General features: G+C 38.6%; 1 protein-coding gene across 4 annotated transcripts in view; it reads left to right on the top strand.

Annotated features, from left to right (window-relative positions):
* The window catches only part of ACBD4 (acyl-CoA binding domain containing 4), a 471606-nt gene extending 456526 nt beyond the window's left edge, over positions 1-15080 (top strand). For all 4 annotated transcript variants that reach the window (XM_044055126.1, XM_044055125.1, XM_044055128.1 and 1 more), the window contains 2 exons: positions 13305-13419; positions 14350-15080. In XM_044055126.1, coding sequence (XP_043911061.1) covers positions 13305-13419; positions 14350-14435 — 201 coding nt within the window. In that variant the 3' untranslated portion in view covers positions 14436-15080. The remainder of the gene's footprint in view (positions 1-13304; positions 13420-14349) is intronic.
* Positions 15081-15327: the final 247 nt, after the last annotated feature.

The following is a 15327-nucleotide window of genomic DNA, read 5'->3' on the forward strand; positions in this document are numbered from 1 at the left end:
CACACACACACACACACACACACACACACAAACTGAGATAGAAACACACACAGATAAGTTGATAGATTGAGATAAATGCAGACAAACAGATAGATAAAGAGATAGATAGATAGATAGATAGATAGATAGATAGATAGATAGATAGATAGATAGATTAGGTGGACATTTTCCATACAGTATGGCTCTTCAGGGACAAGTATTACAGAAACATCACAGACACTGTCCTTATGAACATAGACCAAAAGATGCTAATGCAAAAAAATGTTACCATTTCCATTTTATTGATACAAGAACATTTGACTACATAAAACAGGTCTATGTCAAAAGCTTGAGTTTTCAGAAACGTGAAATTCATATTGTCAAGACAATATGTTCGGGTTTCCGAAAACTCAGACTTGAAAAAACAGAAAAAAATCTACTTTTTTGCAGGGAGGTAAGATCCCCGGCAACTCCATGTGGGGGGCTGCATATATAACAACTCCAACAGTGGGGAAAAGGGTAAATTCCCTGATCTGCACTGTACAGCAATCTTCATTCAAAAGGTTCAAGTTTTTGGAAACTCAATCATATGGCCTTGACAATATGAATTTCGAGTTTCTGAAAACTCAAGCATCTGATAGGGACCCTATAAACATAACCTTTATTTAAAAAACTTCAAAATGCATTGATTTCACAAAATAACCTCTTTCTTAGTTTACTCACCTTCTAGTCAATAGGACATTTTAAGGGCAAGTGTGTGTCATCTTTTCCATAGAAGCAGTAGCTCCCCTTGGAAATGCCTATGACTGGATCCTCTGTTGCACTTTGTCAAGCATATTGGTTATATGACAGCAAAGGTATTGTTGGAAACTATGTAGATTCCTCTGCTTGGATGTGGGAATAGCATCAGCAGTTGGAAAACAACTAGAGTTTCAGTTATTTTAAGGCTTTTGGCCTAACTTCTGGCAAGAATAAACATGACCTCCAAAGTTAATCAAGCCTTTGTTACTAGCTCTAACCCCACAAACTCCACTCTGTTTATTACAAAGGGCTTTTAACACTGTTGGTGTAACATTGTTACATACACTCCATTGTTGTTATAAAATTGTTACACACACTCGTGCTGTTATGATCAGACCTTGTACTAGGGACCAAGAACAGACAGTGCTGACCAGCAAAGAGCAGTAGCAGAAGGTAAAACAGCTTTATTTCTGCCTGCTGTCTATGCCTCTCAACTGTCCCTGAGTTTGTCTCATATTTTTGATCTGTCTCACGTGAATGTTTTTTTTTTATTATTTTCTGGTAAATCATTGAGGATTACAGTCAAAAATGCCAGAATTAGAGTTTCATGCTTCTTACTGTTCAGAAGATCCATATCAGTGTAAAACCTGTCATTCTATTGATGTTTTAAGTGAATTATAGCAATATTTAAAAATTGTCCCTGATTTTGTTCCTTTGTCCCCCAGAATTCTTAAACAAATGAGAAAAAAACTAGGAAATGCTGTATTGGTCCACTAATAGATAACACAAAGGCACTGTAATACAGACAGGATGTAACACCTTTTATTGGACTAGCATATGCTTTGCAGTTCTTCACGCTTTTGAGTTGGCATGAGACAAGTTAGATGCATTGTTTTCACTCCTGCCTAGAAAGGTTAGTACATCATTTGTTTACAATTGGCTAAAAAAAATGAAAACTTGAAAAATGCTACTGCAGAAAAAATGTGCAGTTTGGGCTATACCTGAAAGACAAATCGTGTGTGTGTGTGTGTGTGTGTGTGTGTGTGTGTGTGTGTGTGTGTGTGTGTGTGTGTGTGTGTGTGTATGTGTGTGTGTGTGTGTGAGTATTAGACTGAAACTGTAGAAAACAGAGTCATGCACTGCTATAAAAATCAAAGTTTGGCATGTTACATTAGATTTAGTGCTTATTTAGCAGAGAAGATACATATGTCTGTCAGATGGTTGGATGGCACAGTCGTGCAGTGGTAGCATTGTTGCCTCACAGCAAGAGGTTTTTCGGTTCGATTCTCGGCTGGGGTGCCTTCTGTGCGGAGTCTGCATGTCCTCCCTGTGTTCGTGTGGGTTTCCTCTGGGTGCTCTGGTTTCATCCCACATTACAAAGTCATGCATCTGGAGCATTTCTCCCTGGGCCTCTGCTGAAAATTGGCTTCATTCCAAGTTGGACTTTCCCAGTTAAGAAATGTTAAATAAATAAATAATGCTGAGCGAAAGAATTCTGACATTTACTTGAAAAATAAATCACATGATATAGAGACTAGTTAAATCCAGAGAAGGAAAACAAGAAGTTCTAATTTGTAAGTTGTTAGTCTGTCTAAGTTCATCACAACATTATTCCAGATATAGAGGGACAACTTAAGGAATTTATTCTGATGCATAATTTTATCTTTAACGGCAAACATTATGTTCAGACTATGGGCATTGCAATGGGAACCAGAATGACTCCATAATATGCAAACCTCTTTGTGGCAAACCCGGAAGAGGAATTTCTACAACACTACAGACACAGACCACTCACGTATATGAATATTATTGATGACTTATCTATAATTTAGACACATAGCATCTACTCCTTCAAGGAATTCCACCAAGGACTCAACAGAATCCATCCCTCTATTAAAATCTCCTTGGAGTACTTCACTTCAAGTGTAACCTTCCTTGATACTAAATCTGCTTTACAAAATGGGACATTACAGACATGTGTCTATGGCAAACCATGTGACAGACATATGTATCTGCACAGCAGTAATCAGCCCAGCCACAAAAAGACATCAGTTATTTACAGTCAAGAACTTCAATATTACTATGTTTGTTCTAGTGAGACAGAAAGGGACACAAATTTAGCACAAGAAAGAAGCCTTGCTTGTTCAAGGTCACTCTGCCAGGGAGTTTGACAGGGCAGTAGACAGCAATACAGCTACCATGAGAACAGCTGCTTCAGTATAAAAAGAGGAACCCCTGTAGCAGAGTTTCACAAGGAACAGCGTAGGTTCATAAGTGTGTTCTAGGCTAACAACCACAAGGGTCTTTTTAAGCTTAGCCATCCATCCCAAATTTTGACAAGTTCTCATAACCTTGATAAGTGTAAGCAGGGGCTTGGCAGATGAAACATTTACAAACAGTGGCCTAGGAAATGAACCATTTACAGGCTGCCTGTGTCTATTAGAGACATAGGTGCCAAACCAAGGATGAATTTCCTTTTCCCCATCCAGTTGCTCAGGTTACACTTGAACGGGGTTATAGAGGAACTCTGCTTCACATGGATGGGGAGCCTGTTCCAGAGAGGCGATAGCTTCTGGGATATATACCTGTCTCTCCATCAGGTCCTGTTGATATCACAGACAAGGTTTAAGTATTTAAAATAGGTAATTCTTATGCTGGATATACAGAAAGTCAATCAGGGTGGGGTTTGACAATGCCTTATATGCCAGGGATCAATCTCCCTTCAACAGCCTCTAGGAGACAAAATAAATGGTTATGGCCCTGTGGCAGTCTGCATAGGACATATTACTTATTCTTTTAGTGAGGAATTTCTGTGGACATTCCAATTGTTGGATGTGCCTGGTTGAGTACATACCAAAGGAGGCATTGTAGTCAATGATAGGTCTGATGAATGCTGAATACAGTAGAACAATGACTTCCATGGACCTAGACGCCATACCTTTGTTTATAAGTTGCACAAGACAGAATGATTTTCTCACTACAGTAGAAATGTGATGGCAAAGGCTAGATTACTATCTATGTGTGTCCCTAAGTCCCTGAATACTGAGTCAGCTCTTAAGGGGTGTGTTGTCAATATGGCAATTACCAGGGGTGGATGGCTTCCAGAAGGATACTATTATGCATTTCTTGGCATTTAGTTTTAGTCCATGGCTCTGACAACAGTCATTTGTCTGTATCAGCCTTTCTTGGAGAACATTTGAGTTGATGGGACATTCTATGACTACTCCTAATTTGCAATAAGCAGCAAATTTAGTCAGCCAGAGGCCATTTACATTGGCCTTGATTTCATAGAAATAAATACCAAAAAGGAACTGTCCAGGACTAATCCCTGAGGGAGTCCACTTATGATGGACCTCTTTGTAGAGGTGGACTTCCCAATTCTAACTTTCTGGGTCTTGTCTGTGAGACAGCTGGCTGTTCACTGGGTGTCATAAGGGTTTATACCTAACATCTTTAGTTTGTCAACAATGCCCGAGTTGGGTATCGTGTCAAATGCCTTGGCCAGGTCAAGGTATGCAGTATGAACCGATTTGCCCTCATCCACTGTTTTGGTGATCTTCTCAAAGAAGTCCACCAGGTTGAGTTGGCAAGACCTACCCTTGATGAAACCAAACTGGGTTGAGTCCAGTGTCTGGAGGTTTCCTATGTCATTATTGATCATTTCCATGGCTTTGTATATGAGACTAGTGAGAATTATAAGTCTGTAGTTTCCAGGGTCTGTAGATGGCCCACCTTTGTGCAGAGGGATGACAGTTGCTGTTCTCAATTCATGAGGCATGAAAACTGTTTGGATGCTACAGTTAAATAGTAATTCCAGACAGCCTGATAGGTCATGTTTCATGCTATTTAGAAGACATCATGGAATATTGTCTGGGCCCATTGATGCAATGTTCTTGGCCGTAGAGAGAATGTTAAGGATCTGTTCCCTGGTGATAGTAGGGGGAGTTATATTTGATGGTATTTCCTGAGGGAAGGTTGAGGGGGAGAGAGGGGTAAAGTTGGAGCCGAGTTTGTTGGCCAGTAGGTTTGCTATATCATCTGGCTCAGTATAGGTGGCTCCATTTACAATGAGCTCTACACACAATTGTGTATTGACTTGGCGGTTGTGAACACAGCTAAAAGATGCCTTGTGGTTGTCCTCAGCCTGGGAGGCCACATTTACCTCAGATTTGGCTTTGGTATACTTTATTTGTACTTGGAGTTGTTTGTTTAGTTTGATAAGAGTGCTTTTATCCTATTGGATGCTACACCTCTTAATTTTTTTCCATGATTTTCTTCCTTCTGATATACAGCCTATTGATGTTGTGTTTCCACCAGGGTGGCTTGTTGTTTGCTATTTCTGTACTTCTTCCTGGTGGGTACAGGTGCCTCTATGCAGCTATTAACATGCTTGTACAGGGTTTCTGTGTACATTTCTGCTTAGGCAGCAGTGTTCTCTGGGTTTATGGGAAATCTAAATTTGGGTCTATATCAGAACATCGAAGTTTTAAAACTTTGAATGTTCTAATATCGACCCATTTTAATCGAACGCTAAAAATAGCGAAGCTGCAGAACACCGAATTCTTTCCCAGGGAAAGAATTCGGCTGGCCGGTTCTGTGGCTTCGCTATTTTCAGCGCTGTGGTGGAGATTTACGGGTCGGGTTCAGGTAAGTGTGCGATTGTGAGGCTGTTAGGATTAGGGCATGGGTTAGGTGGGTTAGGGTTAGGGCGCGGGTTAGGTGAGTTAGGGTTAGGGTGCGGGTTAGGTGAGTCAGGGTTAGGGCACAGGTTAGGTGAATTAGGTTTAGGGGCAGGTTAAGTGAGTTAGGGCGCGGGTTAGGTGAGTGTGCAATAGTGATGTACCTTAGGGTTAGGGTTTGGGTTAAGGTAAGTGGATAGATAGTAGCATATGTATAGTTTAGTGTAGGGTTAGTTGTAGGATTATAAGTGTATGTGTGTGTATTGATGTTTTTTAGGTGTGCTTGTGTTGTGTGTATGTGTTTTGGAATAGCAAATTTTTTCACAAGGAAAAAATTCGCTGTTCTGAATGTTCGATATTATGTGGTTTAGATATTTTAGGTTTGATGAAATAGCGTTCGCTATTTTCATCTTTCGATAACGTGATATAAACACTCTAAATTTTACCAGTTTATCACTTATAATTATAAAATTAGCCTTAGAGTAGTTCCTGAATATTCTGGGGTTAGCTGAGGTTCCAGGTTTTATTTTTACTTCAAAGGAGACCATGTTGTGGTTTGGCCTTACCAGACAAGACATTATACTAAGGGGTGTGCAACTCCCATATTAGTGAGGGTCAGATCAAGTATGTCTGCACCCGTGATCATTGTACTGACAGCCTAGTCGAGGGAGTTTGTGTTTAAAAAATCCAGGAATCTCTGTGACTGTATATTTGGTGTAGTATATGATTCCCAGTTAATAGTAGGGTAATTAAAATCACCCATGAATATGGTATTGGGTTGGATGGTGAGTGTTTCTAATAAGTTAAAATACACGCCTTGGGTGTCCAGGGTCATAGAGGAGGATCTATAGCATGCAAAGAAGTGGTATTGGATTTTGCCTATGGTGATTTGAACATTGAGAGGCTCCACTGCATCATCCTGTTTGACCAGCCTTGAGGTATATTTATTTGTGATGTAAATCGAGATCCCTCCACCTTTAGTCCCTGTCTGTGGTCTAAATGTTTGGAAGGCATTATAGCCTTGCACTGCTAATATACTCTCCTCAGCTTTAAACCATGTCTCAGTGACCACACAGACGTCAGCATTTTCTAGGGTGAGGAGAGCTTTTAGAGAGTGGAGTTTTTTGTTTAGACTCCTGGCATTGAGCAGTAACACCTTTAGAGTTTCTTGGTTTTGATTTGCTTTGTCAGAAGGACTTTCAGTTTGGCATTGCCTAAAAAAGGCATTATGGGGGAAGACAATGTTTTAGCTAATATTCAAAAGCATAGAGGGGAGAGGTGCAGAGCATTCCTGGCAAAGCAGCATGGTCTGTTGATCGTCTCATTCTAAGCTGACAAATATTATACCCCTTAAAATGACACCAGAAGCTAAGCCAGTTATTAATCAGTCATCTTCAGTATGTATTTTGGAATCATCCTTGGAGACGGTAAAATGCTGCTCAGTGCTAGGCTCATACCAGCCTGGGACACATATTCTGTGAGCTCCATGACATCTATCTTCATATAGTCTAGGGAGGTATGCCTCAGGTCATTTATACCCACTTGGACTATGACTGAGTTTTACTGGTACTTGTGGTCCACTGACCTGTGTGTGTGTGTAATGTGGCAGATCCTTGCCCCTGATGAGCAACCAACCATGACTTTCTTCATACTCAGTCTGGTGAGAGGGACATCAGTGTCTCTCACAATGGAGTCTCCAATGATCAGAATGCTGGATTCTGTGGTGACTTGCCTTATGGACTTAGACGTAGAGGCTCCGTGAGATGTGGCTGTATGTGCTGATGTGGATGTTGTTTTGAAAGAATGCATTCAGGGTTGCTGAGGGTATTTGTTATGTGTACTTCGTCTCGGAGGTATTTGGGGTTTAGGAAGGTTACATTTAAGTGCCTCAGCATGTGTGGTTCTCTGTATCTGCTTCGAACTGTGTGTGATGGGTACAATGTGTGTGCTACTGACAACCTGATTGACATCAAGAGTGCTTTTATATGAGAGCTTTGCCTCCAGTGACATGGTGTAAATACATCTGTCACATACCATATCAGTTTGTCTGAGAATTAACTAGTTGTCAGTAAACATAAGGCAATTTCTACATTGCCCCAGGATGCCTATATCCACCACACTGGTAACAGGGATAGTGGGAAAGTTCATATTCATGGCAACAGACCCTTTTTATTGTTTAGACAGAGTGAGAATATAAAGTAATGTCAGGAGTATCTGGTTTGCATCTCCGGGTGCAGTGCTTGTCACTGCAAACTAGTTACCCTGTGTGCAACTAGGTATTGGTGAAATTTCAAGGGTGCTTTTACAGGAAAAATATTGACTCATGATGCCTGTGTGTATACAGGGCACTGCCAAACACTTGAGGTGAAAGTGATAAGTAGACCCTAACGATTTATGAATGAAGTATTTAGGAAGATATTCTGAAGTCAGGTTAGCAAATCAATCAGTACTTACTGAAAAGAAAGAATTAGCTTGTCAAGAATGAAGAAAAGAGGAGATTCACCTGAATGGCTACTGCCTGACTACTATTAGTGTTGGCCTCCCCACAGTTTCACTCTGTTGGGATACAATGCTTCTTTGCTTCTTCTCTCACCACAAGTAAACAATAGCACCAATCCCAAGATGAGAATCAGGCCACGGAACTTAAAAAAATCCACAAAATGGTAAAGGACCTCCAAAAACTCTGCAACCATCCAAGATGCAAAACATCTCACATGATTTTATAGCTTCCAGCATACCAATTTCACAGAACAAATTCTCCAAGTACAGGATTCATTTGCATGCACCTCTGAAAACATAATTTATCTAGTCAAATGCAAGAAATGTCCAGAGACAGGTTGTATGGGAAAAACAGTCCAGACATTCAGAACTAGGATGATTGATTGCCCATAAACACACAGTTACAAATAAAATGTCTGACAAGCTATCAGTGCACTTTTCCTAGTCAGAGCATTCTGTATCAAATATGACCATTTTGGTTCTTCAGTGACATTTCTGTACACCTCTGGAAAGAATAACAGTGAAGATTAAGATCATTCAGTTCTAGCTGACAGTGATTTGAACCTGGATATATGTCTAAGCAACTAAGAGTCGACACAAATAAAATGTACTGAAGAGCAACAAATGTTTGTTTGTTTGCTTGTTTTTCTGGTAATGCATGATTTGTGGAGAATATACTTTGAATCCAAACTGCTTACTAGGGTCTATGTTTTAACACCTGAGTTTTATTTATAACAACAGATTTTCATCTCTCTCTCTCTCTTTTTCTTTCTCTCAGATAAACCACAGCATAGATAGTGTATTAGCTGCGCACAGCATTCATACTTTCTAACCTTATACTTTATTCTGTTGGTGGTGCCTGAACTTTCTTTTCATTGCCAATTAGACATCACTACTAATTCATATTTTCTATTAACAAAAATGTCTGTCTCACAACGATTGCTTGTTTAGACAGACAAACAACAAACAAATTATAACATCATGTTTTCTTTCTCTATGTTTAAGTAATCTACCTGCACATTTTTTGTATTGTGATTTATTATATATTTAATGTCAGGGCAGTTTCTCCAAGTGTTATCTTCTCTGCTAAATGAACATCAACTCTAATTATTTATTTACTTATTTTACTTTATTTTATGTTTGTTTACTGGGATAGTCTAACTGGGTGGGTAACCCATTTTCAGTGGAGGCCCAGGGGAAAAACCCCAATAGTTACAGAGAATACATAATCTAAGAAACAACAAGCGTAGGATGATGCATTGAAAGTAACTGTGACAACCCTCCACTGGACCAGTAATCAAGGAGCCTCAATCCTTACCACTGGCAACAGTGGGGAATGTACACTAGGAGGATGACAAGTACACACAGAGTATTTCCAGATGCAGCTCTCGACATCAAGTGCAATTTCCCTTAAGAGCACACAGAGACCACAGTCAGTCCAGGGCTTGTTTCTCACTCTTCCTCCAAATCCCCAACAAGACTCTCTGTCCAACCAGTGCTTCGTGTCCCTGCCCAAGTAGCTGACACACACACACACACACACACACACACACACACACACACACACTTTGAGGTTTGATTTATTACTGCCACTAGCCACTCCTTATCAGCTACTTTAAGGCCGTTAACAAAGGGTATAGAATCTTACTGTGTAATATTAATATTAACACAAATGGTAGCTTGACCAAGAGCAAGGCTGTTAGGAGTGGCCCACAAAGTGAAAACCAAAAAATATAAAAGTACTAAAACTTAAATAGTTCTACACAGATCAGCCACAACAAATGATTTAAATGTATTTAATAATAAATAATAAAAGAACAAGACAATACCAGATATATATTAACAGTGACATCAGAGTTTGAAACCACAGAAAATATTTAAAACAACATTGTAGGACAGTCTCAAATGAATAAAGAAAAATATCTGAACTAAGCTTTACTATATTTCTGACTGAATCTAACAGAACTACTATAATCTAAGAACTTACTAATAGAGCAAGGGAGATTTGGTGAATCGATCTTCTAGTTGTTGTCAGGTCCAATGCAGAATACAGAATGCTCTGTCTCACTAAGAGACTTCTCAAATTAATTTAATGTATTTATTTTATTTTATTTTACATTTGTTGACCGGGCTAGTCCAGCTGGATCCATGTCCATTTTCAGTGGAGGCCCGGGGAGAAAAGCTCCAAGGATTCAAGCAAGATAATAAACATAAACATAAACAATAAACACTTATTACAAAGGCAATAAGCAAGAATACAGTGATTTTAGTACAGGTAATACAAATCTAAAAAGAAGACAAATAAAACAACTAAGTAAAAGGAAGGCATTAGCTGCTTTCAGTACAAAATATGGTTATTACGAATTTCAGTATGTAATACATAATTCTTAAACCAAAAAAAAAAAAATCTTTTTTTTTTTTTTTTTTTTGTATGAGAACACTAGTAACTATAGAGGCATTAAGTTATTTGTAGTCAGATAGAATATTATAGTGGTGAATAAAGAATTATGATAGGGGATAGATGGAAGTAGTTAGTCAGGACTGGTACAAGAGCAAAGCCAGAACTTGTTCAGATGTATTAGGTGTTGTTTCTGGAAGAGTGGAAGAGTGGCTAGAGAGGAGATGTGTGAGGGAAGATTATTCTTTATTATTATTAATTTCTATATTATTAATATCTAAATTTTACTGCTGGGATAGCTTGCAGAATTACATAAGTTCTTGTCATGTGACTTTTGGCTTCCAGACCCAAAGCAACCATTGATGAAGCTGGCAGCATTTAGCATCTACCTGTAAAAATATACAGACAAGGGCTTCTCCTCATATCTGTGGAAGATGCTGGAAGTCATAAAACAATTGCATTCCTTTATGCTTTCAAGACTAGTAATTACTTCACCCTAAAGACAATACAGAAATGTTCCTAGTACAGACATTGTGTCTCTTGCTCTATTGAAAACTGAAAGATACCATCTTTTACGGCTTAGCCATAAAGTAATTTAATTTCAGTTATTTTCCTGAAGTTAACCTCCTGTATTCCAGTTTCCACTGTTAAAATATATACATTTAAACAGTTACAATAGTGCATGTACATTTCTATTCTCTTCCAGTAGAGCACACTGTGGCTACATTTCAAACAGCACTCTGCAAATACCCTTTTCAACACACACATCTGTACAGGCAGTTTGATATACACATGACATACAGTTCTAATACATTTGTAACGTAAGCATCTTGTATAAATCATTTTGATATCCACCAATGACATATACTTATTCACAAAATTCCAGCTAGCTGGGCAGGCAGTATCTCCTTTCATCACACTTCTTCCCTCCTCAAAGACTCAAGCTAGTTTTTCAAGTGACCCTTGAGAAAAGTTGCTTGAGGGAGATGAGCCTATCTGGGAAAATATTGCCCCATTTTCTGTCTTGAGATTCCAGCTGCCTTGCCTTTGCTGACCCCAGTACAGTGCTGCAATGTCTTATCATATGCCTGCAACCCTAGGCTCCACCATAGTAATTTGGGATTTTGCTGGCTGGCTCCCTGTAGCCATAAATCCCACTCAGACTCCTTCTGCCTTCTACTGCAAATACTTAGCCCAAGGGCTTCCCTGTCATGGTAAGGATTCATGGTGTGAACATGGTACAATTCGTGCCCCTGCCTCCTGCCTAGCAGTTTTACCATGTAGTTAAGATTACTGACCTTCCTTACCACTTTGAAGGGTCCTTCCCATTCCTGTCAAACCAGACCATCTTCTGCTGTTGGGTTTCTGCCCATGAGTTACTTGAGCCTTGTACTGAGGTTTGTTTAGGACATATGCCACAACAGACTCCTTGTGGAATTCACACTCACCCTCCCATTCATCATGAATTAAATCTAGAGGTCCCCTCACCCTACACCTATACAGCAACTCAAAGGGTGAAAAACCTGTGGATTCCTGGGGCACCTCTTTGTAAACAAACAACAGATGGGGCAAATATTTGTCCCACTCCCTCTTGAACTGGTCTGCAAATGCCCATAGCATGGTCTTTATTGTAGAGTTTAACCTCTCCATCAGGCTGTTAGGCTGGGGATGGTAGGGTGGGATCTTTAGGTGCTTCACCCCACAGTGCTCCCACAGACAAGCCAGCAGGTTTGACATGAAATTGGCACCTCTGTCAGTCAGTATTTCTTTTGGGAGCCCTACTCTGTTAAAAATCTCTAACAAAGCATTTGCCACCTTTTCTGCCTCGATGGAGGACATAGCCACCGGCTTAGGGTATCTGGTAGCATAATGTACTACCACTAGGATATAATTCTTCCCTGTAGAACTTGGGGTACTCACAGTAACCCCACAGAGAATACATAATATAAAAAAATACAAACTTAAGCTGTGACAATCAAAAAAGTCCCATAAGTTGCAACGAATACATATTTAATATAAAAACAAATAATAAAATAATGTAGCATGCTAAACTTCGATTTTCATAGCAGGGCACGATATGGTCTTTTACAGTTTCAGTCTTTGTGTGTGTATCTCTCTCTTTCTCTTTCTGTTCCACACAAGCAGATGTGTGCATGCACATGCATGAGCACACACACGCACACACACACACACACACACACACACACACACACACACACACACACACACACACACACACACACACACACACACACAGTATCTGTCTCTCAGGTGTTTCCTGAGTTGCACATTTTTTTATCACACCAGCATTTTTGAGTTTTCCTTTTTTAGCCAATCGGAAATAAGTTATTTACTTCATTTTTTAGGCACAAGTGGATATTTAAGCACTGTATTTAACATCAGTAACTTAATAGCACTTGACAAAGGTCTCATGCCACCTCTAAAACTTGAGTAATTGCAAAACCTATGTTGGTCGAATAAAAGATATTGTGTATCTGCATTCTAGTGTCTTTATGTTTTACACAAAAAGTTGTGAGGTGTGCTGCTGTCTGTTTGAGAGAGCTCACTTAAGTGCTTACCAACTTTCAAAGATGCACTTTTTTTTCTGTAACTAATAGTATATGAAGCTCCATTATGATCCGGTCCCTGTCCCTAACCCTTTATGTGTTCTTTTACATGGATGACAACATACACTCTTCAGCTTCATTCTCAAGGTGTATTTCTTGGCATCTATGTCTCAAAGACATAATACTCTGGTTATGATCGGATCTATATTGCTGTTCCTGTGTTTTGCTTGTAATCACTTATATGCCCTCTTAAGTCAGACATGAAAATATGTAGCACTGTCTGGTATTGTATGCCTACAATTTAGAGTGAAAGTACGTGTGTGTGTGTGTGTGTGTGTGTGTGTGTGTGTGTGTGTGTGTGTGTGTGTGTGTGTGCATACATCTAGTAGTACAAAAAAGTGAGTAAATATTTGTCTAATGTTAAAAAATATATTTTTTCAGATGTTTCTGCAAAATTCCTCCAAGTGGTGGCTTCCAGATGTGCACATGAGGAAATACCTGTTTCTTGTCTTTTGGCCTTTTGTTGTTCACTGGCTGCAAGGTGCCTTTCATAAAGGTATGAGGAACTAGTCTAGTACTTTACATAATCGCATACTGTGCACATATTAACACGTCTTCACTTTGGAAAGATGGGAGAATAGAAGTTCCAGTCTCTCCTAACCTGAGGCTCTCTCATCAATGGCAATCACTGACTTAAGAAAACCTTTGGTAAATCTACCTCAATGCAGTGAAGTCAGTGAAGCACAACTGCAGTTTTTTCTATGTCTAATCCTAAGAGAATGTATTAATGTTTAAAGTAATTTTAAGATGATTTTGTTTCAGTTTGACTCACAGCACCAAGTAAAACCAACACAGCACCTCATAGAACTTCATTGTCACAGACAAGAATGATACTTACTCACTTTATTTTGCACAAAATTCATAAAACAAAAAATGTACATATTAAATGGAATCTTCTATACCAAAATTATTTCAGAAAGTTTGTCAATATGCACATCTACCCCATGTGTATTTAAGGGTTCTACGGAGTTCTTTCTCTTGTAAGGCAAAAATATTTAAATTTTGTAATAAATTGTCCAGTTAATGTGATTTTGCAACAGAATAGACCCTTAATAGTATTATACCAAACATAGTTGGAACTAGACGCTTGGTTCCTGAGATATCCTACTTTGAAAAGAAGAATGTTGGAATGTAATCTCTGATTTGCGTAAATGAAAAAAAAATAAAATATGTTCACCTGTTGGTCCAGAAAAAGTCCTGTCAATTAAAGAGTTTTTGAAGGCATCTAGTTAGGTAGGAGAAAGTGATTTTTGAAACTTATGAAAAGTATAAGTCCATTCAAAATATGGAGCTGTTCTACTGAGGAGCAAATGATATAATTTTCATTACTGATGAAGCAATTGCAAATGATATTGAAATGATTCAAATATTGAATGTTTTACAACCTTTAGCTATAGTGTCATAATGTTGTTGTTTTTTTTTTCAGTTGAAACTATGCACAGTCCAAGCTTGTACAGAAGTGGGGGCACAGCAGGCCATCTCTACACTCAACTTCATTTTTGCAGAAAGTAATATTAAAAAGAAAAAAGATGATGTGCTCACTTATATGAATGCCTTTAACTACTGTGACTTTTGTTCAGGGTGACAAATGTCACATTTTTCAATTTGATGTAATAGGGAAACAAAGTGTTCCTGTAAATGGAACTATTTGACATAGTTACTTAAAATTTTAAGGAGGTGGATATGCAGTGTTGACCAATGATGTTTGTCATCATTTGTAACCAAATGCTACTAATGGTTTCTTTCACAGAGCATTACATATGCAAGCTTTCCACTTGAGTTGTACTGCAAGGTAAAAAAAAATAATCCTCCATATCTGATAAATCTGTACTACAGCACGATGTATAATTTATGTGGAGAATATATACATGTCTTGTGTGCTTTCCAAAGGATTTTAGTTCACAGTCAGCACAGAAAAGTTTTCCCAGAGACCATTCACAAGAACATAGACCAAAACCAATTACTTTGCACATAAAAGTGTGTGTGTGTGTGTGTGTGTGTGTGTGTGTGTGTGTGTGTGTGTGTGTGTGTATATGCATGTGTGGCGTGCATATGGCATACACACACACACAATACATTGTGTGCGTGTTTACATGTATGCATACAATGCATAAACATATGCATATATGCGTGTGTGTATTTTATCAAAAGACATAAATGCACACATATGCATATACATACATATATCTATATATCTATATATATATATATATATATATATGTGTGTGTGTGTGTGTGTGTGTGTCTGTGTGTGTGTGTGTATTTTATTTAAAGATATGCACACATACACTTGTATAAATGTCTGTGTGAACTTGTGTATCTGTGAGTGTGTCATATATATATATATATATATATATATATATATATATATGTAAGAGAGAGAGAACGATATAGATATACATAG

The sequence above is a fragment of the Protopterus annectens genome, chromosome 13.part0, assembly GCF_019279795.1.
Source record: "Protopterus annectens isolate FY-2018-M chromosome 13.part0, PAN1.0, whole genome shotgun sequence".
In the NCBI taxonomy this organism is placed as follows: Eukaryota; Metazoa; Chordata; order Ceratodontiformes; family Protopteridae; genus Protopterus; species Protopterus annectens.